General features: G+C 34.5%; 2 protein-coding genes across 4 annotated transcripts; both read right to left on the reverse strand.

Moving 5' to 3' along the window:
- Positions 1-5,268: 5,268 nt before the first annotated feature.
- Positions 5,269-6,371, reverse strand: LOC137742369 (beta-glucosidase 13-like; the record flags this gene model as incomplete). Its single annotated transcript, XM_068482223.1, has 3 exons — positions 5,269-5,668; positions 5,941-6,049; positions 6,251-6,371. Coding segments are annotated over 3 exons (417 nt in total), but the record flags the coding sequence as incomplete, so codon positions are not given.
- Positions 6,341-23,292, reverse strand: LOC137742366 (beta-glucosidase 12-like). Of its 3 annotated transcripts, none has more exons than XM_068482219.1 (10): positions 9,190-9,786; positions 8,981-9,050; positions 8,786-8,844; positions 8,594-8,669; positions 8,205-8,282; positions 7,851-7,938; positions 7,459-7,714; positions 7,217-7,332; positions 6,572-6,792; positions 6,341-6,481 (listed from the first exon to the last, which is right to left on the reverse strand). In XM_068482219.1, exons 1-10 carry the CDS (start codon positions 9,364-9,366, stop codon positions 6,384-6,386), a joined length of 1,239 nt encoding a protein of 412 aa, XP_068338320.1. In that variant the 5' UTR covers positions 9,367-9,786; the 3' UTR covers positions 6,341-6,383. The 3 variants fall into 3 exon arrangements, with proteins under 3 accessions (XP_068338320.1, XP_068338322.1, XP_068338321.1); XM_068482220.1 differs by lacking the exons at positions 8,981-9,050; positions 9,190-9,786 and adding exons at positions 22,625-22,694; positions 22,851-23,292 and having other exon boundaries at positions 6,342-6,481; XM_068482221.1 differs by lacking the exons at positions 8,981-9,050; positions 9,190-9,786 and adding an exon at positions 22,625-22,985.
- Positions 23,293-27,607: the final 4,315 nt, after the last annotated feature.

The raw sequence follows: 27,607 nt of genomic DNA on the forward strand, positions 1-27,607 counted from the left end.
ACACAGTTCAACCCATCATTAACCACTTTTGTTGAATTAGTCCAACTCGTCATTGACAATTTTTGTAGAATTTGTTCAACATTTTTGCAGAATTAGTTCATCCCATCATTGACAGTTTTTGCAGAATCAGTTCAACTAGTCCTCGACCGTTTTTTGTAGAATCAATTCAACCCGTTTTCTATCGTTTTTACATAATCAGTACCCATCTTCAACCATTTTTGCAGAATCAATTCAACCCGTATATGATAAATGACAATGTTTACGAAATTTATCTAATTCATCTTTTGGTTTATTAAGTCGTAGGTGTGTTCGATAAATTTACATTTGCAAAATCCAGTTCTTGTATTTTTTTTTTTTTTTTTTCATTTTATGAATTCAAATTTTTGATAGAATTTTTTTTTCGTTAACAGAGGTTGAAATAAAACAATAGAATTCTGGGGGAGAGAAGCAAGGCAAAGGCCAAGTATTCTAATTCAGAATTTGTTTGATTTGAAACTCATCTTAAATTGGTCAATGGAAGGTTATTTGTGATAAATCATGTTTGATTTGAATATCATATACTATAAAGTAACAAGAACATCGTTCAATCCAATTTTAAGGCACATTGAACTTGAAAAGGGAAAAAAAGAAGGGAATTATACCCATCTAACAAATAATTAAAACTAGATGGGAACTTTAATTGTCCAACTAGGAATGGGAATGAAAGTAAACTGGGTAGAGGTCATAGATCCACAAGTTCATTCATTCATTTGAATAATTAAATGGAACCAATATTTATTGAACAGAGAAAGAGAGAGAAATGAGCAACAGTTAAAGAGATATAAGTGTGAAAAAAGACTTTTCCACTATAAAGGGTAATTTTGTAACTTACACTCTAGATAAAAAAAAAGAGGCAATGATGTCATTTTTCACATGTATTAACTTTTGTCTCTCTTTAAATGTTTAAAAAATGTTGTTTCAATATATAATATAAAGCATTAAAAGTATACTCTAAGTGTAATTTTTCCTTTCATCCCCACATAACTTTATAGCCACAATTCTAATTCTATAATAATTTTAACCAAAACTTAATGTAAGAGTACTAATATACCCTTAATATAAGGGTTTCTCAAAACACAATCTTTAAACTACCTTAAAATGAGGAATGAATCTCAATCACTTTTTTGTTTTCATTATTCTCTGTAACTTTTAATAATTTCTGCAATCTTCTGAATTTCTGCACCTTAAACCGGAAAGAAATGAAAGCATCGATCGAAAAGCAAAACCAGCAACCTTGTTGAACTATCATTTCTTTTGATGTCTTTGCTAGCATTGGAGATTTTGGGGGCCAAACAAAATTTGACTCCATAAGCAGCAGGGACGCGAGGAAAAGGGTTCAACTTTTTACTATCTAATGTACAATAATTTTAGGGAATTGTTATCAGCACTCAAAAAATTTTATTTGACACTCCAAACTTTCTATAATTAGAAAGAAAAATACCCTTATGAAAGTATAGAATGAGATTTTTAAAGTGCTAATAATAGTTTCATAATTTTAATGGAAAATACTATTTCCTCTTTGCTTAGAGTATATTCTTATTACAAACATCGAAAATTAGTTCGAAATAGTAATTTGGGACTTACTATAAATAGCGAGTCTCACTTTTTGGGAAAGGTGACCAATCGACCTATTTACCACGCGTGGCCCATTTCTGACCTAGTTCTCTGATCCGATTGCTGCAAAAATTCCGATGCCATTTCCATCAATTTTTGTTTAAGGAAAACTAATAAAAAAGGATTGAAAACTTTGAGTTTTAATGATAAGGAAAAAATAAAAGGTAAAGTGAATAGTACCAGGATTGACTTTTTAGTGTAAAAATGTGGTTTTTCGTTAAAATGAACAGTACCATGGGCTTTTCATTAAAACTCCTTTTTTTTTATGATTTTTCCGGTGAATCACATCGATCCACCACCTGTAAGCTACTCAGCAACCTCCTAGCTTTCATTCCCACCCAAATTCGACGGGTTTTGGTCCATGTTTCACTGCAAACTCGTTGGATTCCCAAAGCTCACGGTGACGATCTCTTCATTCCTGCAAATTCTAACATTATCTACCACCATCATCTGACTCTCATCGACCCCAGGAGAAAAGCACAACCCAAGTTCACCATGCCAGAACACTGGTGATGTCATATCGACGATCAGTCATTTCTTGATTTTTCGGTCTTTTTTCACGGCTTTTAGACATATCCCGAAAAATTTGGATCTAACAAAGGTACAAACTTTACTCATCTTCTCAAGATGTTCATTTTCGTGTACTTTGAGATATTTTGGAGTTAGGTGAATTTTCCTACGAGTCGTGGCCGCTGGTTGCAACGTGCGGCAACACATGATCCAAGAAACCACGTAGTCTTTTTAAGCTAAATTTCATACTCTAATACTATTTTTGAAATTTGTTTGATGAAATAACGTCGTTTGAACCTAGTTTCATTGAGGTCTGCCACTTGACCATTGTAGCAAACGAAAGTTTGATCGAAGGACCGACACCAATTTTTAGTATGTTATGTACGTATTCTTTAAAGACCTTAGAAACTTACGGATCGAAAATTCGATGTGCGGATCTTCCAAATTAAATTTTTAGAATTCTAGACCCGGCGTTGACCACATTGACCAAGGTTGACTTTTGGTTAAAATGTTTCGAATCATTTCTAAATATTGAAATTGACATACTGGTTTTCTGATAGAGCCTAGTGGGCATAGTTTGTTTAGCAAGCCATTTTGGGGCATGTGTGCTTCGGTTTGTGTAAGGGTGACACCTTACCGAAATTTACGTGTTTATTGAACTACTAAAAGATATAAATGATATATGTGATTGCTAGGAAGAAAATATGAGCTAAAACCATGTTAGAATTATTCCATAGAACTTGTCGTATGTGTGATTAGATATTCGTTTGCCTTGTGGATTGATAGTGTGTATGTTAACAATTATAATTCATGTTGATTTAACGTGTGATGCATGGTGAGGATAGTGCACCATGTAGAAGTAGTTAAGGATGATCCTACCTAGTTAATCTGCATCAGATGACCACACTATTATGTGTACGCTTATGGTCATGTCTCGTTAATCCATATTGGGGGACCATACTCATTCTAGGGGTGACTCCATCTGGTTAATCCACATTGGGGAGTCACTGCCTACCTGGTTACATTATTCTCATAGGTGGTTTTGCTGGTTAATCTGCATTGGGAATTAACTATAAGAGGTATGTCTATGGTCTCGCCTGGTTAATTCGTATTGAGGGACCATACACATCATAGGGGTAACTCTGTCTAGTGAATTTGCATTTGGGGTCGCTGCCTATTCGGTTTACTTCCATAGGTGGTCTTACCTGGTTAATCCGCATTGGAGGACCACACTATTAGATGTTGCCTATGGTGTTGTCTGATTAATCTGCATTGAGGGACCATAAGCATTCTAGGGGTGACTCCTCCTAGTTAATCTGCATTAGGAGGTCACTGCCTACTTTGTCACATTGGATCCATAAGTGGTCTTGCCCAGTTAATCCATATTTGGGGACCATACACATTCTAGAGTTATGTTCCGTTGAGTGGTCCGGAACTCTATCTTCGTTGAACCCTATATCTTGTGGATAGAAGTTGCTCAAGGTTACTCTTGTTGTTGTAACTTAAGGTTATGATAATGGATATATGGATTACATGTAGAGAAATATGGCAAACCTTGTGGAGGTTGGTTTATTAAACTTAGTGATGTGATATTTGAGCTTTGGTTGATTAACGTGATTAGATGTTAATATTGTGCATTTTTTATTCATTGAATTTATTATTTGATGTAATTGTGGAACTATTGGTTGAAAGCAATATGATATTTGTGAAAAAAGAAGTGACAATCTTGGCCGATATATGGTTTCCTTAAATAGATTGAAACCTAGTGAATCATATCGTTGAGTTCTAGAAATTGAATGATTCTAAAACTCTATGTTATTTCTGTTTGAAAGTGCCATCTAGAGTGCCAAAACTTATCAAAAGGTGAACCGCGAATGACTTAATTCCGTTCTAGGGTACGTAGACAGTCTAACACAGAGGTTAGATGCAGCCATGAAATAAAAGGAAATGTTACTACGATATTGGACCGTTGGTAGATTTTGGTCATGTCTTGGGAGCGAGATATGATAGTTCAACAAGTACTTGATGATGTTACGTGTCAATCCTGGAAGAATCTCATGATCGGAGTGTGACAACGGGTGGATGAGGATTGATAGCCAATAAATAAATGGTCAAATGAAAGCAATGATAATGTCAACCAAAGTTATTCATCAAGATCTTATGCATGGTATATATAAACTTCTTCGTGTTAGTCCAAATTAATTTATAATCTTAGTACATTAGCAATGCATGAGCAACTTAGGGATATAAAATATGATGAAGATTAATTGTAAACAAGATGACGTGGTTAACTAGGTACGTGAAATTCTTTCTGCAAAACCGGACTAGAGTCCATTATATAGTCTCAACAAATCCTCTAAATGAATCTGAAGATGAACTCCTAATTGCATGTAGTTTCTCTTCACCATCAGTGGCAACTGCTGCATGTTGAAGTCGCAACATATCAATATACAACATATGATCCCAGTTCTACACAACCAATGCAATTATGATAGTATATGCCTGCCCATTTGGCCAATTGGAAACAAGAGTGAACGGAGTGTGTCGAAATAGGTGCATAATAAAGTTGTTTTACCTCCAAGTAAACAAGCTGTATCTAGAAGACGCAAGATAAACAAAATCTCATCTCAGGGCCAGGAAAAGATAGTGAAGAAGTGTAGTAGATGTGGTGGGACAACCCATAGCCAAACTTACAAGAATCCATTTACACTTTGTTCCAGCGCATTATTATGAATGTTTTGCTTTGGATTTCTACATTATTGGCTTTTATATTACTTGAGTTTAAGAACAAAAGAGGCAACAAGTTTATATATATGTTTGCCAGTTTAACATATTGACTTTCAAAGCTTTGTGTTTTCAAATTATTCATGCATTAGAATTCAAATATTTATTACTTAAAAAGGGAATTTTGTTTTTATGTTTTTTGTTTTTAATTCTTGCTTTCATTTTGGTCTAAACTTTAAAGGTTGAAGACACCCAAAGGTGTAGTTAAACATTGCATACATCTCAAGGTAGTTTAAAGGTTACATACAATAATGAAATAAAAAGAGTAACAAAAATTAATTTTTTAAATAGGTGCCAATTTGCCAAAAAATAATGTGGGAATTCGGAAAATTCTCTCCATCTATATTCAAATATGTAATATGAGTACTTTTACATCAAGTTTTGATTATAACTATCACAAATTAAAATGGTGGCTATAATTTTATATAGGGTCTAAAATTTGGTTATTTTTCCAAATTTCCCCTTAATAATGACATTTATTATCTATTTAATTCATCTTCAAATTTGATACACAAACTTGGTGTTTTTGACATTTCAGATTGCAACACTTCTTGAGTCCTTGAGGAAACTTTTGAACCAGTGTGCCGAGAGTTTTGGATATCTTTTCAACCCATTGTTGTAATCCACATAGTTGATACCAAATCGAACAGCGTATCCTATTTCCCATTCAAAGTTGTCCAGTAATGACCATGCAATGTATCCCTTCACTTTGGAGCCATTTCTACACCAAAGAAAAAGCACGAAAACTCAGAAAATTCAAGCCAATGTAATGATTAAATAAGGGTAGTGCTTTTCACACACCCCTTTTACCCTCACACAATCTTGTTAATTTTTGTTAATTAATATTTTTCAATTCATTCGATTTAACGGCAAAAAATTAAGAGGGTGTGTGAGAAGTAAAAATGGATGTGTAGAGAGCACCACCCTTAAATAACCAGAGTATGAGAAGGCTAACCGTATATATTCTTAATTAATTTGTTAATAAGCACTTACTTGATTGCAGCTTGAACGTAACATAAGTGGCGATAATAGAAGTCAACTCTATTAGTATCATTAAGGGCTTCCTCGAGTGATAATTTAGGATCATTGAACTCGGATACACCTACAATATAATGCATTATCACGCACACCATTAGCATCCCATACTCCGCATGTTCAAAATACAAAAATCAAGATAAAACGGTTAAATTATGGGATACTCCAGAGTATTCTAGAATATTTTTTTTTTCATATTGTATATCACACCATTAATGTGAAATCTTGATGATGCAATAACTAAGGCTTAAATGTATTGGTTACGTACCATTTTCAGTAATGTAAATGAGTGGATCATTATACTTTTCCTTTATGTAGAGTAAAAGATCGTGAACTCCTTTTGGGTAAACGTATAACCAATCTGAAGCAGTCTGCAACTCGTACAAAAATAGTTTAGTTCTTTAAGAGTTATGCTTGAATATGGAAAACAATTGAATATTAAAAAAAACTAGTATATTGATGTGTACCGGTGGACCAATTGGGACGCCATTGAGCTCAGCTGCCACAACATATACGAATATTAGAATCTAATTATATGGTAAGAACATATCTGTCAAAGTAAAAAAGCTAAATTTCAAGTTGTGCTCACTTGTAACTTTGACGTGAGAATCTGTTACGTAGCTTGCAGGTATGGAAGAATTATCAGGTACGTCATTGCTTGAGTATCTAGCAGTATAATAATTTAATCCAAGAAAATCAAATGACCCAATTAGCAACATGGATTCTTCGTTGGTGAATACTGGTAATCGTTTTCCAACAAGAGAACGCATGCTCTGTGGATAATCCCCACTTGTCAATGGCTCCATATACCTACCCAAAATCATGGAAATATCAAATTCTTAAACTTTAGGCATATTTGTCGATTTGTCCTTGAATCTTGTATAGAGATGCCAATTTTCCTTTGAACTTTAAATTTTAGCCGATTACTCTCAAAAATTTATAAAGAGCCAATTTCCTCTTTGGCTTTGGATTTTAAAAATTTTCATCCAATTTTTCATCCATCCATTTTACCTTCATATGGTTGTCATGTGTTTACCCGCATGATCAAGATGAATGGATAATTAGATGAAAATTTTCAAAAGTCAGGAGGGAAATTAGATAATTATAAAAGATTAGGGGTAATCAATTGAAATTCAAGTTAAAGTGGAAATTGGTACCTCTATACCAGTTCGGAAACCAAATCGACAAATGCTTCCAAATTTTATTGAGATATATAAACCAACAATATACTTACCATCCGAACATAAAATCCAATGATCGTAATGCAGCATGTTTATCTTCCTTTGTCTCCGAAGCAGGAACAAACCAATATGTATCCAATGTTATTCCGATCAGACCTTTTTGAAATGCCTACACAAGAACATGAATTCGATTATAGCCAGAAAAAGGTACAACCTACTACTATTAACTTGTGTAGAATTCTCAATTAGGACCTAATACATATTAAGAAAAACAAAAAGAAACAAATTAATACACCTGATATTTATCTTTGTACACTTTTACAGCAACTGCATGAGAAAGAAGGAGATGGTGCGTCACCAAGTATGGTTCGATTGCTGAATCTCCGCCGAGACAATTCCGCTTTTGCCAATAAGAGCAACGTCCCGGTGCATGAGACCCAACTGCAAAACCACTGTTTGACACACTATGTGGCTCATTCAACGTGGTCCATAGCTTTACTCGATCACCAAATTCCTTATAACAAAGCTCTGCATAGTCTCTAAAATGATTGCTGTATATACACGTTTAAAATGTATTATATATACCGTCACAAAAAAACTTTATTTCATTATATAGGTCGGTTGTATGAATCATAAAATGTTAATATTTATTGAAAATGGCCATTTAGTTATAAATTGTTCACTTACATAATATGAGGGCTTAAGAAACCACCATATTCGTGTTCCAAAGCTTCAGGAACATCCCAATGAAAGAGTGTCACAACTGGTTTTATACCTATATATAAAAAGTTCAATTAAATTAATATTTTACCAGTGCATGTAATTCTTAATTATATATCGATTATTGGATGATAAAAAATGTTACTCTTATCACATTTGTACAACCTTTTAAATAGAGATGAGACTCACATATGTGAGTAGGCTCTACCTCGAAAGGTAATAAAAATATAGTAAAAAAATGTGGTAAAAGTAACATTACTTGCATAAATTTTGTGTGTGACAGTATTTTTATTTGATATGTAAATAAAGTAGAGAAGTCACCATTGTGTAAGAGTTCATCGATGAGATTATTGTAATATGTGATTCCCCTCTGGTTCACGCCGCCACTTAACTTGCCACCTAATGTTTAGTCAAAACAAGCAACTAAGCAAATAACACAAACTTTCCCAAAAAGGAAAACAAAAAATCAATTGTTATGTACAATAATATTGATGATTGGTCTCAAGACTCCCAACCAAATACAATGATTCACGCTACTTACTATTACAGTTTAACGATATTCCTTTTTATTTGTAAGTGAGAATTTTTAAGTTTAAATCTCGAAAATGACAAATTTCACTACCAATTTATTTTCAAACTCCGTTGTATAAATGTATGTATTTGTATTAAAAAAAATTAAAAAAATACGATGAGTCGGTGAATCAACTTACTTGGTAGCAATCTGGACCACGAGATAGAGAACCTATAAGCATCCAACCCCATATCCTCCATAATCCTCACATCTTCCTATATAAAAAAAAAATTTAAAAAAAAAAATTTAAAAGAAAGAAGCTCAAAGTGAAGGTTCTTGTTTTTCAGTTTCATGTGTTTCCATAAGCTCCAAAATTCTGTGATTATTTAACCTTATAGCGGTGATATTGATCAACAGCAACATCTCCATTGCTGCCACCTACAATTCTTTCTGCATTTAACCAAAAAAATATATTATATGAGAACGTACAATTTTCTTTGGAATGAATGAATTCAATTTCACCAAATAATAGTAGCTCAATATATTCATAATTTTAAATAATTGGTAATTAATTGACGAGAGAGACCTGGATGGGTGTGCGTATAGGTATCCCATATGCTTGGTCCTCTACCATCTTCTTTTGCAGCACCTTCGAACTGAAGTCATTTCACACAGACATAGACACAACTTAGAGATCGATACCGAAATTCATGCATATGGATGCTAATTGAAACAAAAATAAAACCTAGTACTTATATAAAGCAGAAGACAGAGTAACCTCCGAAATGAATTGACCTGATAGGATGCCGAAGCTGTACCAAATATGAACCCTGGATCAAAACTACTTCTGCTGAGAGAGCCACAATGAATGGGCGGATCAGTACTAGCATCTGTGCCATTTGTCAAGGCAACGCTAACTAGTAACACTAAAAGTAACAAGCATACGATCCAACATCGCAACTGTATTGCCATGGTTTCCCGGTTCAAGTATCTTCGTGTGATAAGAATCAAACACTAGACTCTGAGTGTAAGAGTGAACACTCAAAACTAGTTCAGCTACGCACACTGCCCTTACAATTGCAGTAGAAAAGCCTAAGAAACAGTTTAACTGGTATGAAAGAAGGACCTGAAACCATGCCAAGAAAACAGAATGGGGTAGATCAGGAAACGTCGCATGGCTTCATATATAGGAATAAGGGGACGTATGGTGATCTAGATAATCAAACTTGGAAGACTCAATTAATGTACCTAAATGTTAGTACCGAAATGTGTGTGCCTAAATGTATTAATGTATTTAAATGTTAGTACCGAAATGTATGTACCGAAATATATATACCGAAATGTATTATATTAAATTAATGTACATAAATGTGTGTACCAAAATATATGCACCAAAATGTATTATATTGAGGTAATGTACTTAAATGTTTGTATCGAAATATATGTACCGAAATGTGTGTACCTAAATCTAAGCACCGAAATGTATTATAATGAATTTAATGTACCTAAATGAATAAGATAAAGTACATCGAAATATATTGTATAACAAAAATTAGTTTATCTAAATGTTTACAACAAAATATATTATGAAAATTATAATGAAATAAAATTAATACATTAAAAATTAGGAAGAAAAAGAGAAACAATTACAAAATCAAAATATAATTAATAAATGGGGTTATTAATGTATTAAGGGACTAAAATTAGATTTTGATCTTACTCATGGTTTTGATCTAAAAGTGATCTTTGCCAAGGATTAAATTGAAGTTTTCTATTATCTATATCCTAATTAAGATAAGTACGTAAGTAATCTTTTATCTTGTTTGTGAAATGAGAAATTTTATTTGAACACATGTAATATCTTTCTACACTCAACTTACTCTGTAAACAGTTATTATTTTTAATTAAAGAATTATTATCTCTTTAACCTAAAGTTATTACCCAAATTACCCTCCCAAACCCAATTAAAAATGTAAATTTATTTTTACACCCTTTTAAAAAATAAAATCCAAACTTAAATAATTTAGTGAAGTTTCTACTTGTTTATGATTCTTCCATCTTCCATATACCTAACACTTTTCAATTTCTTGTTTTCTTGATATACATGTACCCGTGATTTTATTTACATGTAGGAATAATAGATTTTCTTGGGCAAAAGAAGATGCTTCAAAGGTTGTGTGTTCAAGGGTTGTGATTTATATTTTCTCTTCGTATCTAATTTGGACTTTTAGTGCGTTTCGTGAATTGTATTTGTGTTGTTGTCATTGTCACATAGTTTATGCGCGAACATTTTGTCAATTCAACTTTCTTTTAAGTCTTAATAAAGTTCAAAGAAACATATATTATATTAGTTAAGGGAGGGCATGAAAATATGCTAAATAATTACGGGCATGTTTGGTACTCTATTTGAATCTAACTTTTTAAATTCAAAAACAATTTTCAAGTTTTAGGTCTTAAAAACTTGTTTGGTATGACTATTTTCAAAAACTAAACTCAAGACTAACTCAAAAATATAGTCTATTATCTAAAAACATAAAAAGTGTTGTAGGCCTATTTGATTGAATGATCTTAGGGTCTAGAGAGAGAGGAGCCGACAGTATTGAGGGAGAAGATAGAGTGATTTAATTGTGAGGTGTGTTTGATTCACCCTCATTGTGCCTTTATTTATAGTAGTATGATAGCTAAAAAACTTTCCCTTTAGGATTACAACATTTAATAGGTTATCAACTCCTAATAGGAATATAAGATACATTCTCATATCTACTAGGATTTACACAATCACATTCCTATTTTAAATATGACTGCAACATTCTCCTTGAGTGTGTAAATACTCAACCAACCATCGCATCAGATCTTCAGCAAATAATATAGAATAGTTGATTAAGTTATCGGCACAATGAATGATCGCGAGTCTCAAATTTTAAGTGAAGTATGCATTTGTAGTAAAACTCACAAAACCTCGCTAAGGTAACAACTACGACATGGGGAAAACTCATAGACTAAGGAGAAAAGTGAGAAGTATGAATAATGTCTAAAACAAACATCAACCAGGACGAAGGTAGTGAACTCAACGGAGTATAATCATCTTAGGATGGGTGCCTCATTAAAACCTCGTTAGGTAGCAAAAACCCAGTGGGAAAAATGCTCCTAATCGTAGGAAAAAGAGTACATAAGATCATGTGAGTATGCTTCTAGATACTCCACCTGAGTTAGACATAACTTCTAAATAAGAGAACTACAAGCAATTCAACTCAGATAATTTACGCATACCGATTCTTTGGACGAGCTTCTGAAAAGTAGACTTGGGCAATGACTTTGTGAAAAAATCAGCCAGGTTGTCTTGGGAATGGATTTGCTTGACTTTAATCTTCTGATTCTACTGCTGCTGGTGTGAGTAAAAGAATTTTGGCGCTATGTGCTTGGTGTTGTCTCCCTTGATATATCCCTTATTTAACTGTTCGATACATACTGCATTGTCTTCAAAGATCGTCGTAGGGAAGGTCAATGACTGATGTAAGACCACTAGTGCTTTGAATGTGTTCCATAACTTTTCTCAGCTAAAAGCACTCACGTGATGCTTCATGCAGGGCTAGAATCTCAGCATGGTTCGACGAAGTCGTAACTAGCGTTTGCTTGGTAGACTTCCAAGATATAGCGATGTCTCCAACAGTAAAGACATGACCCGTTTAAGAACGTGTCTTATGTGGGTTAGACAGATATCCAGCATCTGTGTAACTAACAAGGCGAGAATCAATCCGAGAACCATATGGGGCGACAACACTGAGAGATTTACGAGTATAGAACAAACCCAAATCCGTAGTACCTTTAAGGTAGCAGAAAATATCTTTAACACCATTCCAGTGCCTGCGTGCGGGCGCATTGCTATATCTAGCCAAATGATTAACAACGAAGGAGATGCCGGGTCTAGTGCATTGAGCCAAGTATAATAAAGCCCCAATTGCACTTAGGTAAGAAACTTTGGGTTCCAAAATCTCTTCCTCATCCTTCTTTGACGGAAGGGATCTCGTTTAGCATCTAGAGTCTGAACGACTATAGGTGTACTCGAAGGCTTCACTTTATCCTTTTTAAAACGTCACAACACCTTTTGGGTGTAGTTCGATTGATGTACTAGGATTCCATCCGAACAATGCTCAATCTCCAGGTCGAGACAATATAGAGTATTCCTAAGATCCTTCATCTCAAATTTCGATTTCAAGTGTGCAACAATTTCCTCAAGTTCTGCGGAAGTCTCGATAAAGTTCATGTCATCGACATAAACTGCAACGATTGCAAATCCAGAATGTGACTTTTGTATGAACACGCATGGACATAATTTATTGTTCACATAACCCTAACTTGTCAATATTCACTCAGACGGTTACCACATCCGTCCGGATTGTTTCAATCTGTAGAGTGACATCTTCAACCTAATTGAGAGAATGTTCCGTGGTTTAAAACTATTTGAACCAGTCAATGGAAATCCTTCTAGAACTTTCATGTATATTTCTATATCTAGATCCCCATAAAGATACGTCGTTACCACGTTCATAAGCTGCATATTTAGTTTTTCAGAAACTACCAAACTGATAAGGTAGCGGAGTGTTATAATGTCCATTACGGGAGAATACATCTCCTCATAATCAATCACAGGGCGCTGAGAAAAGCCTTGGGCTATAAGGCATGCTTTGTATCGCACTATTTCATTCTTCTCATTACGCTTCATCACAAAAACCTACTTGTAGCCAACGGGCTTCACACGTGGTGGTGTAAGAACGATAGGTCCAAACACTTTACGTTTTGCGAGCGAATCGAGTTTGACTTGGATTGCTTGTTTCCAGTTTGACCAATCGGTTCTACGTTGGCATGGTTCAATGTCATCGTTAAGTATGATGTCAGTAACTACTGAGTACGCAAATGCATCGTCGACGATCATTTTATTCATATTCCAAACCTCATCCAATACTACGTAGTGGACCGAAATCTCGCGATTCTCGGAAGGCCGACATGTTTTGTCTAAAGTATCATCGTAATCTAAAATAACCTCATGCGTTGGAACAGATGAGTGAGCGATGGTTGGATTCAAACTAGGGTCACTAGTTGGTGTCATTTTCCTCTTCCGGGGTTGTGAATCCTTTAAACTAAGGGGTTTGCCACACTTCAGGGTCGGAGCAGATGGTTGGCTAAACACCAATGTACCTTGCCACGTGGAAGGTGCAGCCTCCCTACCTTCAGGGACAATTCTACCTTCCTAGGCGTGTTGTTGACATACTTGGGGTACATATATTCTTGCAAGTGCGTTTACAGCGGGTATATGTGATCTTTTCACCTTTGCTAGATCATTAAAAGCATTTGGCATACTTTGAGCAATCCTCTGAAGATCTATAATTTGTCACACCTCAGTTTCAGACTGGGCAGTGCGGGGATCTAAATGAGACATAGTGGGAACATACCACTACAATTCTTTGCGTTCTACAGGAACGTTAACATGCTTATCTCCCTCTAACGATGAGAAAACTATCTCATCAAAGTGACAATCCGAAAAATGTGCAGTAAAGAGATCTCTTGTCAAGGTTTCTAAATAGCGAACAATTGATGGCGAATCATAACCGACATAGATTCCCATTTTTCTATGAGAACCCATTTTGGTACGTAGTGGCGGCACTATTGGCACATAAATGGTGCACCCAAACACCCGTAAATGCTAGACGTCAGGCTCGTATCCAATAACCAATTGTAACGGTGAATGTGGTTAAGTAACGGTGGGCCTCAGGCAGACCAACATAGCTTCGTGCAATATGACATAGTCCCAGGCAAATACCAGCAGTTTGGTTCTCATAACCAAAGTCCGAGCTATCAATTGAAGGCGATTTATGAAAGCCTTTGCCAGGTAGTTTTGGGTGTGAACATGGGGTACAGGATGTTCCACATTAATCCCTACTGACATGCAATAATCGTCAAAAGTCTGTGACGTAAACTCTCTAGCGTTATCCAATCAAATCAACTTAATTGGATAATCAGGGTGGTGAGCCCTTAGCTTAATGATTTGAGCTAGGAGTTTAGCAAACACGACGTTGCATGTAGATAACATGCAAACATGTGACCATCGTGTCGATGCATCAACCAACACCATGAAGTATCTAAATGGTCCGCAGGTTAGTTGGATAGGTCCACAAATGTCCCCTAGAATCCTTTGAAGAAATTTAGGGGGGTAGTGAATAATATTTGTATATGAGGGTTCAGTGTTCAACTTCCCTAAAGAACACGATTTGCATGGTGGGAGTCCAACATAAGGATGTAACTTATGCCCGTATGAAGGTTTGAGGATACGGCGCATCATGTCACGTCCAGGATGTCCCAAACGGTCATGCCAAAGCAACAAAGTTTCCTGGAACTCAAGCACAGGGTCGCCCACATTGTGGGCTTTTATGTTGCGAATGGTTGTGATGTACAACCCACTCGGTAGACATTCCAACTTCTCGTGCATATGCTTCTGGCCATATTCGTATGAAGTGATACAAAAAAATTCAGAACCATTATCTTCAGTGGTTTCAAGATGATATTGATTATCTCGAATATCTCTAAAACTCAACAACGTTCTACCGGAACGTGGAGAATATAGTGCGTCCTTAATAGCCAAGATAGTACCATTGGATAACATGATACAGGCCTTTCCGTATCCTTCAATCAGGTTGGATGGGCCTGAGAAAGTTGTCAAATGAGCTTTGTTGGGTATTAAGTTAGTAAAACAGTGTCATTCATGCAAAATGGTGTGTGTAGTTGCATTATCTGCCAAACAACTAACTTTCCCACTAGACACACCTAGAAATAAATTGATTGAATTGGTCACATGCATAAATATAATTCCATTCATTCAATTAAGCAATTCGAGAAAATAATATCCATTCAAATAACAATCCATAATTCAAAACAAACCAAAACCAAACAAATTATTCCAAGCACTTAGAAAAATTGTTCAAAATTAAACCATAAACCTAGAAAAATAGGGGGGGTAAGGGTTGGCCACTCCTAGTGGGTTCGGCCGCTAGGGGTAAACACCCTAAAAATATGTCATGAGAATATATGCACTTCATCAGTTCTGTTTGCAATACGAAATCCAACAACAACAATTCATGACTATGTCGACCAAACTAATCAAATTTGTAATTACAAACTTTGTCCATCAATTCTTTTCATCCAACGAAAAAAACCACAACTGGGAAATGGTTTATATTAAATGAACTCAAAATCTCATTCCATAATTTCATTCATATCCACCAATAATAAATGAAGAAATCTTCATGGTCTTTCCACCATTCCAATTATAATGGACAAATTATACCCTCAGTTTATGATTTCATTCCGGTTCGATAAATCATCATAACTTTAATAAATACTAAAATTTCCAATCATAATTATCATTGGTCAAAAGATTTTAACATTTCTAGCCATACTTATCATTGTCAAAACAATAATTTCACCACCATTTTCTTTTTATCTTAATCAGTGACTAGTAGGCTGTAAAATATTGTAATATACCTGGCCAATACACATCACGCATCTTTACCACTTCAATAATTCATTCTCATAGCCCACACATGGAGCTTTTCTCCAGCAAACATTGCGTCTTTGTGCCCATTAAACCATTCCTTCACATTTTTTGGGTCATTTTGCCCAATTCATAATTCACGGGACCACTTTGCCCAATCACACATCCTCAGGCCTCTTTTCCCAAATCACATATTCTCCCATTCCATAGGCTATCACGCCCAAATCAACATCCATGGGCCTTTTTCGCCTAATTCAACATCCACAGGCCTTTTTCTTCCCAACTAAACATTTTTCCCATTGCATGGGCTATCATGCCCAAATCGACATCCATAGGCCTTTTTGCCCAAATCAATACCCACGGGTTTTTTCCGTCCAATTCAACATTTCTCAATGACACGGGTATAATACGACTTTTCCATCTACTTGTCACATTTTCAAAATCACTTTAACGTTCAAATTCCATAGTGCATAACATATTATCAATCCAATTCACTTCCTTTCATGATGATTTACAATATATATATATATATATATATATTACACATAACTTCCTCATCATTCAAAGAACTTAGGGAATAATGCAATATCAATGCAAATCATAATTCCCACTAACTAAATTCCATAATCGCCATTGAAATTGCACCACAAACACAATACAAATCATATATGTATCACACACACACACACACACACACACACACACACACACATATATATATATATCACATGAATGCCACTTTATTCACAAAAATTATGAAATCATGCAACCACAATGCATATCATAATTCACACCAATAAGAACTCGAGAATATTGCATATTGTAGAGCAGGATCATTTGCTTTGATACCATTTGTAACACCCCGTCCCAAAATATTTATTTCGGACAAACATATCGGTGATAGGCTCAAACTAAACTCTTGTTTATTCAATTACCATGAAACACAATTCTTTATTTAAATTCCTTCATCCCTCACAAAATCTATAACCATAATTTACTTACCACATCAAACGATTATATTTCCAATTTATCACCATTTTTCTTCTCTTAGATCCAATTTTCCAACTAAAGATTAATTCTCTTTTAAATTAAGGCTGCATCTAACTCTATTAGACTGCCTATGTACCCTTGAGCGGGATCAAGCCTTTCGTAGTTCACAATTTATTCTTTTATCCATTTCCGAAAATATTCTAGTAACAGAAATATTCAACATTAGCTTTCACAATCGAATTACATCACTTGGGTACCAATTACAGATTTAAAATATCAGAATCTGCATAAAAAGACAGTGTCGGCTCACTGGCCACACACTGTCGCACGCTTCACCACGGGTGGCGTTCGGCCGCCCCGATTCGCCAGAAAATTTAACTATTTCAAAAAATTACCAAATTTCACAGAAATGAAGATCTCAATGAGTAGAGCAAGTTTTATACATGTGGCCAAGTCCAGTTTGGTCGGGAAAACCCCCAATTTGCCTCGAACCCCCTGAACTAGAAATGAGTGTTTTTCAATTCGTCCAATTTGCAACACCACCGCCCCTAAAACTGTTTGGGCTTTGTTCCTGGCCTCTAGAAGAGTGTTTTGGTGGTGGTAATTAAAAGAGATAGTTGCACAAATGGTTGATCTCGGGCAAGGTTCTCTCGCGGCACCCACAGTGGTTTTTGCACCACACTACAACCAAATTTCATCAAATTTTGGGTGGAAATAGAAGAGGGAGGGTTCTGAGATGTTTCCCAGGTGTTTTCTTAGCTTAGTTCACCAGTAATTGGCTAGGAAACCACCGGGTTTCATGGTTTCCGTCGGCCGATTCACACGGGTCAAGAAACCCAATTTTCCCCCACTTCTTCTTCTCTCTTTTCCCTCCTTCCTCCCCCATTTCTTTTCCGTCCATCTCTCTCCTTTCTTTCCTCCACTCCTAATCCCAGCCATCCACATGGCTCCATCATATTGCTCCAGAAAATCTGGAGCCTTCTAGAGTGAAGGTTAAATTTACTAAAATGCCACCGACTTTGAACGTTAATAACTTCTTCGTTATAATTCCGTTTCACAAACAGTTTACGCCTACGCGTTCGTGAGATTGATCTCTATTCAAATATGCCAAGAAATATGATAAAATGTATGACGATAAAAATACTTCGTCATATAATTACGGTAATCAACTAGGGGCATTTTCGTTATTTTTCACTTAACAAAAAATTATACGACATAAATAATAATAAAATCCGGAAGCGGGAATTCACATTTTCCCCGTTCGAAATTCATAACAATAAATTGATTTATTTTTTATTTTCTCCACATATTCATAAGGGTTATTATACAAAATGGTTCCTAAGATTTGCATGATCAATATAAATGGTCCCTGAGATTGTCCACTATCCATGATTTTGGTCCTTCCGTTAAAAATGATTTTGGGTAATTTTCAAAGCTTTGTAACTCAATCGTTTCTTAACCAAATTCGACCCATAATATATCAAAATGAAGATAGGAAAGTGTAGAATAAGATTATACCATTTGGAAGCCCAATGGTTGTTGGAGATGACCGAAAAATAACCTGAAAGGTGACTAGTCTGCGGGAAAACTGGAAAACTCACCAGAAACTAGGTAAATTTTAAACGTTCATAACTTCTTCAATACTTAACCAAATCGAATGATTCAAAAATGAAAATAATAGTTCTTAACGAGATGAAGAGAATGGTACCTTTTTCGAAGGCTAACTAGCCGTGGTTTGGTTGGACAACGGCTCGAAAGTGGCTAACCATTTTCGAGTTAGCCACTTTCGAGCAATTTTCTAACCAAACCATGGCGAGTTAGTAGTAAAGAAAGATACTATTCTCTTCGTCTCGTTGATAAGTATGATTTTTTGTTTTTGAATCACTCGATTTGGTTAAGTATTGAAGAAGTTATGAATATGTAAAGTTTACTAAGTTTCTTGCGTGTTTTCTAGTTTTCCTGTTGACCAGTCACCTTTCAGGCTATTTTCCAGCCATCTCCAGCAATCATTGGGCTTCCAAATAGGTATAATCTTGTTCTACACTTTCTTATCTTCATTTTGATATATTATGGGTCAAATTTGATTAAGAATCAATTGAGTTACGAAGTTTTGAAAATTGCCCAAAGAGTTTTTAACGAAAGGAACAAAATCATGGATGGTGGACAATCTCAGGGGCCATTTCTATTGATTTTGAATCTCAGAGACCATTTCTATTGATCATGCAAATCTCAGGGACCATTTGGTATAATAACCCTATTCATAATTATGAATATCAAATTCATATATTTAAATTTTCAGGGTATTACATACAATATATATATATATATATATATATATATATATATATATATCGTAAGAAAAATATAAATATAGAGGGGTTTATGCATCATAGGGAATGTTTTCATGCTTCGTGGACGTTTCAAATATCTTCTTTTTATTTTAAACGTACCTAATTAGCAGAAAATAAATATAAGCCTTTGAATTTTGTAGAAGATATCCTTCTCATACGATTCATTAATTCCTCAGCTTCTGGTAAGAGCGTGCTGATAACGTGTTGTAGGCTTATTTGATTGAACGATCTTAGGGTTTAGAGAGAGAAGGGCCAGCGGTATTAAGGGAGAAGGGAGTGATTTAATTGTGAGGTGTGTTTGATAGGTAAAAACCTTTCCCTTTAGGATTACAACATTTAATAGGTAATCAACTCCTAATAGGAATATAAGATATATTCTCATATCTACTAAGATTTACACAATTACATTCCTATTCTAAATATGACTGCAACAAAAAGTGAGTTTTTAAACTTAAACTCACTCCTTTCTTTTCTCTCTCTCATCCCCTCTCACTCCAAATCTATCATCTCTTTTCTTCTTTCTCTCCTCTTTTTTTTTTTTTTTTTTTTTACCTTTTTTGTTTTTCCTTTAATCCCTTCTCTTCATTCTCTCGGTTATTTCTGTCACTTCTCTTCCTTTCTATCTCATCTGATCCTCTCTTTTCTTTCTCTTTCCTTCAATTATCTCTTACTTTATTTCCTGCTCCTGCGACCCCCTCTTTTTAGGTTTCTTTGTCTAGTTTAAGTCGTAAGATTTAAAAAAAAATTAAATCACAAACCAATCAAGTTTTTGAATTTTAAATAAAATTGTTTTTAAGAAATTTGAAAAATGATAAAATTTTTCAAATAGGATACCAAATAGGCCCTACATTTTTCATGTTTAGTGTGTTTCATACTTGGAAAAGTTTCATTCCTCATGGAATACAAAGGGGAAAATAAAACCCTTAATTTACCTTGGAGCAAACCTGAAGTTGGTTTATACCAAAGAGATGAGAGATTTTTCAGTGTCCCTGAAAAACAGGGTGATACACCACATATTATTAACTTATTATACAATTTGAGGGACACTTGAAAAAAAAAATTCTTCCATTTGTATAATAACATGCGGCTTATCACCCCATATTTCAAACATTATGAGAATGAGGCAAAGTCTAATCACACAAGTAGCTCAACCACTCGTACAATGAGTAAATGGCTCTTAAGTTGGCTAATTGTTAGGTTTACATCACAATCGTTCTACTAACAAAACCCTAATTAAAATCCATTCCAAATTCTATTGGTTTTAAACTCAAGGACATATTTATTTAGGTATGAGAATACGAAGAAATGAGGATGTAAATGATTGGGTATAGGATAAACATGTTGGAATTTTGAGTAGAAATTTCAATGTCTCATATTGGTCACTACCAAAAGGTTTCCTCATTTTATAAGGTTTTGTCCCTTATAGATAGTGATTGAAGTGATGAACCATGGAGAATGAAATTGGGTTGACCCTTAGGGTTGGGCTTTGGGGTGTACTAATTACTTGATCATTAATATATAATTTATTATCAAAAGATGGGTCTTGAGCTTTGGGCTCTAATGATTAAATTCTTTAATTATTTATTTTTACTTAATTTTGAATTTAATTAAATTATTTTTTTATATGAACAAACTCATCTTTTCGGATGAAGTCTGAGAGCGTATGAAAATATCTAAGAAAAATATGGAGCAACTCACCCTTTGCGATGAACAGTCGCCTCCCAAAAACATGTATGTTGCGAACAGAGTACATATGCTCACTATCAATACATGTATCTGCATATCATTCAACTCACTGAAAAATCATCAATTCTTACATACCAAGCATACTAAGAGTACCACAAAGAAATTCGTTAGAAGTCTAGTTTTCCGGTGCTGGAATTCTAACTTAGATTGTTGAATCCTGGCAAAGCAGACGTCTGTAGAACTACAAGCATTGAGTAGGGACGAAATTTCAAGTACTGAGTAGGGACGAAATTTCTATTTCAAGGACATTGCGGCACACAAGCCTCGATCTTCTGTTCATTTGCTTAAATATTATTTTATTTTGATTATTCTCTATAATACATTTATTCGCATTTATTCTTAGCATATATAAGTTTATCATAAATTGTTGACATATATCCAACAAAACAATCCCTTTATGTTAATTGGATAACTTCATTTTCAGGTATATTAGAGCATCTCTAATTTTGGTTCCAAACGTCTCACGTTTCTTTAACCCCAATTCCTCACGAAACTCACGTCTCCACCAAACAGCCTCTTGTCCTCGTCTTCTCGTCCTCCCCTTTCAACCAAACTCAATTGGGGGTTTGAAAAACAAGTTGGGATTCAATGAATCAACTATCAAATTTTGATACGAAAACTTCACTCCACAAGCAATCTCTTGTCCTCTCGTCCTCATCATCTCCTCCTCCCCTTTCAATTATACTCAATTAAATTGGGGTTCAACGAATCATGTACCAAAATTTGATTAAAAAACTTCACTTCACAAGGTATTTTGTATGAATTTACTTCATTAGTTTGTTTTGGGCATTGCAATTTAGAATTTAGCTTCCAGATTTTGGAGATTTTTTATTCTATAATTTCTCCAAATTACATATGAATCCTATGTGTATAATATATAAGTATTTTGTTCAGTAAATGGCGGTGCCATCCACACACCCATTTTACCATTTCTATATTGTTTTCAATTTTCGGCTGTAAGTTTGAAAATGAATTAAAGAATATAGAAGGACAAAAACTAAAAGGAATGTGTGGATAGCACACCCTTAGTAAATTATTATGGCTTTTTAATTTATGATTTTCTTGTTTAATGATGCCCTCGTCCACTTCGTCCTTGTTTGTAAGGGCTGGTAAACGCAGTATTGTGAATCATACTTTTGCATTATCATTCGCATTCATGATAAGGAAGATGCCCTATATAAAATATTAACTTTTATCATCCAATCAGAGGGTTCTTCCTCTTCGGAACAAACTCCAGCCAACTCGAGTTTGATTTTTCTTTGCCAATCCGAAGTAGGAAATTCTTGCTGTGTAAGACACATCTAGAAGTATGTTCTGAGGCTTAATGTCGCAATGTATGATTTAGGTGCTGTACTTTCCCCTCATCAGACCCCAATACTCCTTAGAAGACGGTTGCAAAAGCACCACGGCCTCTGTGATTATTTAACCTTATAGCGGTGATATTGATCAACTGCAACATCTCTGTTGCTGCAATCTACAATTCTTTCTGCATTTACGTACATTTTTATTTGGAATGAATGAATTCAATTTCACCAAATAATAGTAGCTCAATATATTCATAATTTTAACTAATTGGTAATTAATTAACTAGAGAGACCTGGATGGGCGTGCGTGTAGGTATCCCATATGCTCGGTCTTCTACCATCTTCTTTTGCAGCACCTTCGAACTGAAATAATTTCACACACGGACAGAGACACAACTTAGAAATCGATACAACGAAGAGATCGATGCCGATATTCATGCATATGGATGCTAATTGAAACAAAAATAAAACCTAGTACTTGTATAAAGCAGAAGACAGTAACCTCCGACAGGAATTGACCTGATAGGATGCCGAAGCTGTGCCAAATATGAACCCTGGTTCAAAACTACGTCTGCTGAGAGAGCCACAATGAATGGGCGGATCCGTACTAGCATCTGTGCCATTTGTCAGTGCAACGCTAACTAGTAACACTAATTGTAACAAGCATACGATCCAACATCGCAACTGTATTGCCATAGTTTCCCGGTTCAAGTATCTTCGTGTGACAGAAATCAAACACAAGACTCTGGGTGTAAGAGTGAACGCTTAGAACTGGTTCAGCTACGTACACTGCCCTTACAATTGCAGTAGAAAAGCCTAAGAAATAGTTTTAACTGGTATAAAAGGAGGGCCTGAAACCATGCCATGAAAACAGAATAGGGTAGATCAGGAAACATCGTATCGCTTCATGTATAGGAACAAGGGAAAGTTGGTGATCTAGATAATGGTCGGCTTTTAATTCAAAAGATTTGGCTTTTATCCATGTCATCATATTTATCCATATCCTAATTTTGATAAGTACGTAAGTAATCTTTTATCTTGTTTATGAAATTTATATTATCTCTTCGTATCTAATTTGGACTTTTAGTGCGTTTGGGGAATTGTATTTGTCTTGTTGTCATTCTCACATAGTTTACGCCAACTTTCTATCAAGTCTTAAGAAATTTCTACGAAACATATATTATATTCGTTGAAAGAGGGCATGAGAATATGCTAAATAATAACATTTTTCATGTTTAGTGTGTTTCATACTTGGAAAAGTTTCATTCCTAATGGAATACAAAGGGGAAAATAAAACCCTTAATTCACCTTGGAGCAAACCTGAAGTTGGTTTACACCAAAGAGATAAAAGATTTTTCAGTGTGCCTGGAATATGGGGCGATACACCACATGTTATTAACTTATTATACAATTTGAAGGATAATTGAAAAAATAAAAAAAATAAAAAAAATTCTTCGACTTGTATAATAACATGTGACTTATCACCCTGTATTTCGGACATTATGAGAATGAGGCAAACTCCAATCACACAAAGTGGCTCAACAACTCGTACAACGAGTGAATGGCTCTTAAGTTCGCTAATTGTTATGTTTACATCATAATCGTTCTACTAACAAAACTCTAATTAAAATCCATTCCAAATTATATTGGTTTTAAACTCCTCAAGGACATATTTATTTACATGGTATGAGAATATGAAGAAATGAGGATGTAAATGATTGGGTATGGGATAAACAATCCTTTTATGTTAATTGGATAACTTCATTTTTAGGTATCTTAGAGCATCTCTAAACTTGCTCAAATCCTTAGGCCAAATATGAGTTAAAAACTCAAAACTCATTTTTTGGGGGCAAATGTAGCCCAAAATTCCCCATTGGGTTAGTGGGTGACCCAGAATATATGTATTTTTTTTTTAAAGTTTATATTTATAAATTAATTGAATCAAAAGGTGAAGATCTAAGTTGATCAAATCCAACGGTAAAAAAATATATCTAATAGTCCAAACTTAAGTCCAACGTCTAATGTAATTAAAAGTTTTATTTTATGTGTCATATTCTTTCGTAGTGTACCACAAGTTTCATTATGTCGGTTTAATGATTTTTCAATATTTTTTGCAACCTAAATATTTTTAGGTTAAAATATTCATAAAATTAAATTAGGATAGTCTACATAAATTTTTTTTTAGGGTACCTTAAGAAAGAAATTATCCTAAATTTATTATTTAATAATCTCGGGCTAAATATTTAACCCAGAAGAGTTGGAGGAGAAAAATTGTTTTTGGGTTAAAACCTAAAAATGGCCTATTTGGTATCCTATTTTAAATTTTTTATCATTTCTCAAAACATTTCTTAAGAACATTTATTGAAAACAATTTTCTTTAAGACTCAAAAACTTAATTGGTTTGCAATTTAAAATTTTTAAATTTTACGACTTAAACTAGACAAAGAGATCTATAAAGAGGGGGTCGTAGGAGAGGGAGAAAGAGGAGAGAGGATGAAAGAAAGTAAGAGATGGTTAAAAGAAAGAGAAAAAAGAGAGGATTAGACGAGGTAGAGAGAAAGATGAGTGAGAGAACAAATCAAAAGAATGAAGATGGTGGCTTGGAGGAGAGACAAAAATATTAAAAAAAAAAAAAGAGGAGAGAGAGAAGAAGAAGAAGAAGAAGAAGAAGAGAGAGAGAGAGAGAGAGAGAGAGAGAGAGAGAGAGAGAGAGAGAGAGAGAGAGAGAGAGAGAGAGAGAGAGAGAGAGAGAGAGAGAGAGAGATTTGGAGTGAAACGGAGGGGGGATGGGGGGATGGGAGAGGAAAATTGTGAGTTTAAATTTGAAAACTCACTTTTTATGTTTTTAGGGAATACATTATATTTTTGAGTTAATCTTAAATTCAATTTTTGAAAATAGTCCTACCAAACAAGTTTTTAAGGCCTAAAACTTGAAAATTGTTTTTGAGTTAAAAAAGTTGGATTCAAGTAGAGTACCAAACAGACCCTAAGAGCCTGTTTGATATTCAACTTGAGAACAAAACTCAAAATTTTAATTTTTTCTAAATACATATGTTTTGATTTAAAAATTTTAAATCCAAAACCTTGTTTGGTATGCAACTTCTCTAAACTAATCCAAAAAAAAAAAAAAAAAGTTAAGTTGAAGGGTTTGACGGGGCCTTTTTTCTCTCAGTAAATTCCGATCTTCTTGTTGGGGTTTTGAGTTCAAATAGTGACCTAGATCTCCGGCGAGATGACGGAGAAGGAGACAACGCCGTCAAGTTGAATCCTCTAAACACGATGCTATTGATTGAGTTGTTGGGGGATTCAGGGCAAACCACGAGGTAGAAGATGTCGGTGGGGAGGAGGATGAGGGTGGAATGAGGCCGAAGATCGTAGAAGAAGGGTTCTGGCGAGTGTAGTTATTGTAGCGGGTTGGCGGCAGGACACGGTAGACTTGGTCTTTGGAGATTTGCAACAATTGGAAATTTGAGGAATCGAGGGTGGAGCTTTGTTAAGAAATCAAGCATACTACAGTGCACACCGCTACAAGCCTCTGTGAGATGGTTAGAGAGAGACGGGAGTGGCTGAATCTCCAAAAAAACAAAAGTCTAAAAACACACATTTTGTGTTTTCAACAAATAGGCTTTGTTTTCAAATATTTTTGAGTTGGAATTTTGAGAATTGTTTTCAAATCAAATACCAAACAAAGATTTTAAATTGGGACTCAAAACTTGTTTTTGAGTTAAAAATATTGGATTCAAATCCAATACCACACAGGCCCAAAATTTTTTGGGCTAAAAATTTTAGAGCCTATTTGGTATCCTATTTGAAAATTTGTATTATTTCTCAAAATATTTCTTAAGAACATTTCTTGAAAACGTTTTTCTTTAAGACTCAAAAACTTGATTGATTTGCGATTTAAAAATTTTAAATCTTACAACTTAAACTAGACAAAGAGATCTAAAAAGAGGGGGTCGCGGAAGAGGAAGAAACATGTGAGAGGAGGAAAAAAAAGAAAAAAAAGATTGAAGGAAAGAGTGAGAGAAAGAACCGAGAAAATGAAAATAGCGAATTAGAGGAGAGATGAAAAAGATAAAAAAAAAAATAATAATAAATAAATAAATAAATAAAAAAGGAGATGGAAAGAAGAAAAGATTGAAAGATAGATTTGGAGTGAGAGGAGAGGAGAGAGAGAAAACAAAGGAATGAATTTAAGTTTAAAAACTTACTTTTTATGTTTTTAGATAATATATTATATTTTTTAGTTAGTCTTGAGTTTAATTTTTGAAAATAATCATACCAACAAGTTTTTAAGGCTTAAAACTTGAAAATTATTTTTAAATTACAAAAAATAATTCAAGTAGAATACCTAACTGACCCTTAAGTTTTAACCCAAAAATTAAAGATGATCTACTAAAAGTCTTTAAAGCCGCCCTTACCACCGTATTTCCCTATATAAAAGTACTATAGAACTTTCAATGGAATGGAGCAGCGGTCACTATGGTACACTGCACAACAACTTCTACCATTGAACAGACAAGGCCCACATCATCTTATTCTTTTGTTTTTTCAATTGATGGAAACCAACGGTTCAGATAATTTTTTTATTTTGATTTTTATTCTTATTGTTTAGATCAATGGCCACAATACTTTTAACTAAATTAATAATGATTTTTTTTATATCTTTTAGTCCTGACATTTGAGAATTATATCTTAAAGACTTTTATTGGAGATAATATTATTTTAAAAACTCAAATATTCTCTTAAAGTACTTAAATGAGTCGTCAAAGATAGTGGTGGAGTCCCAAAAATAGGGACTCCCGTTGAAGATTCTCTTTTACATCTTATAGTTAAGATATTTCTAAGAAACATATGTTATGTTTGCGGAAAGGGCATGGGATTGCTAAATAATTTCATTTCTCATGTTTAGTATGTTCATACTTGGGAAGGTTTCTTACGTAATGAATACAAAGGGGAAAATAAAACCTTTCATCCACCTTCGAGCAAACCTGAAGTTGGTGTACATCGAAGAGAAAATAAGGCAAACTCTTATCACACAAAATGGCCCCACAACTCTTATGATGAGTGAATGGCTCATAAGTAGGTGGGAGTAGACTAAGCTAATTTTTAGGTTTACAACTAATCTCACAATCGTTCCACTAACCAAACTCTAATTAAATTGCATTTCAAATTCTATTGGATTTAAACTCCCCAAGACATTTACTTATATGGTATTAGAATATGAAGGAACAATGGATTAGAAGGAAAGATGAAGTAAATGAATGGAAAAATAA

This window comes from Pyrus communis, chromosome 8 (assembly GCF_963583255.1).
Source record: "Pyrus communis chromosome 8, drPyrComm1.1, whole genome shotgun sequence".
NCBI lineage: Eukaryota > Viridiplantae > Streptophyta > Magnoliopsida > Rosales > Rosaceae > Pyrus > Pyrus communis.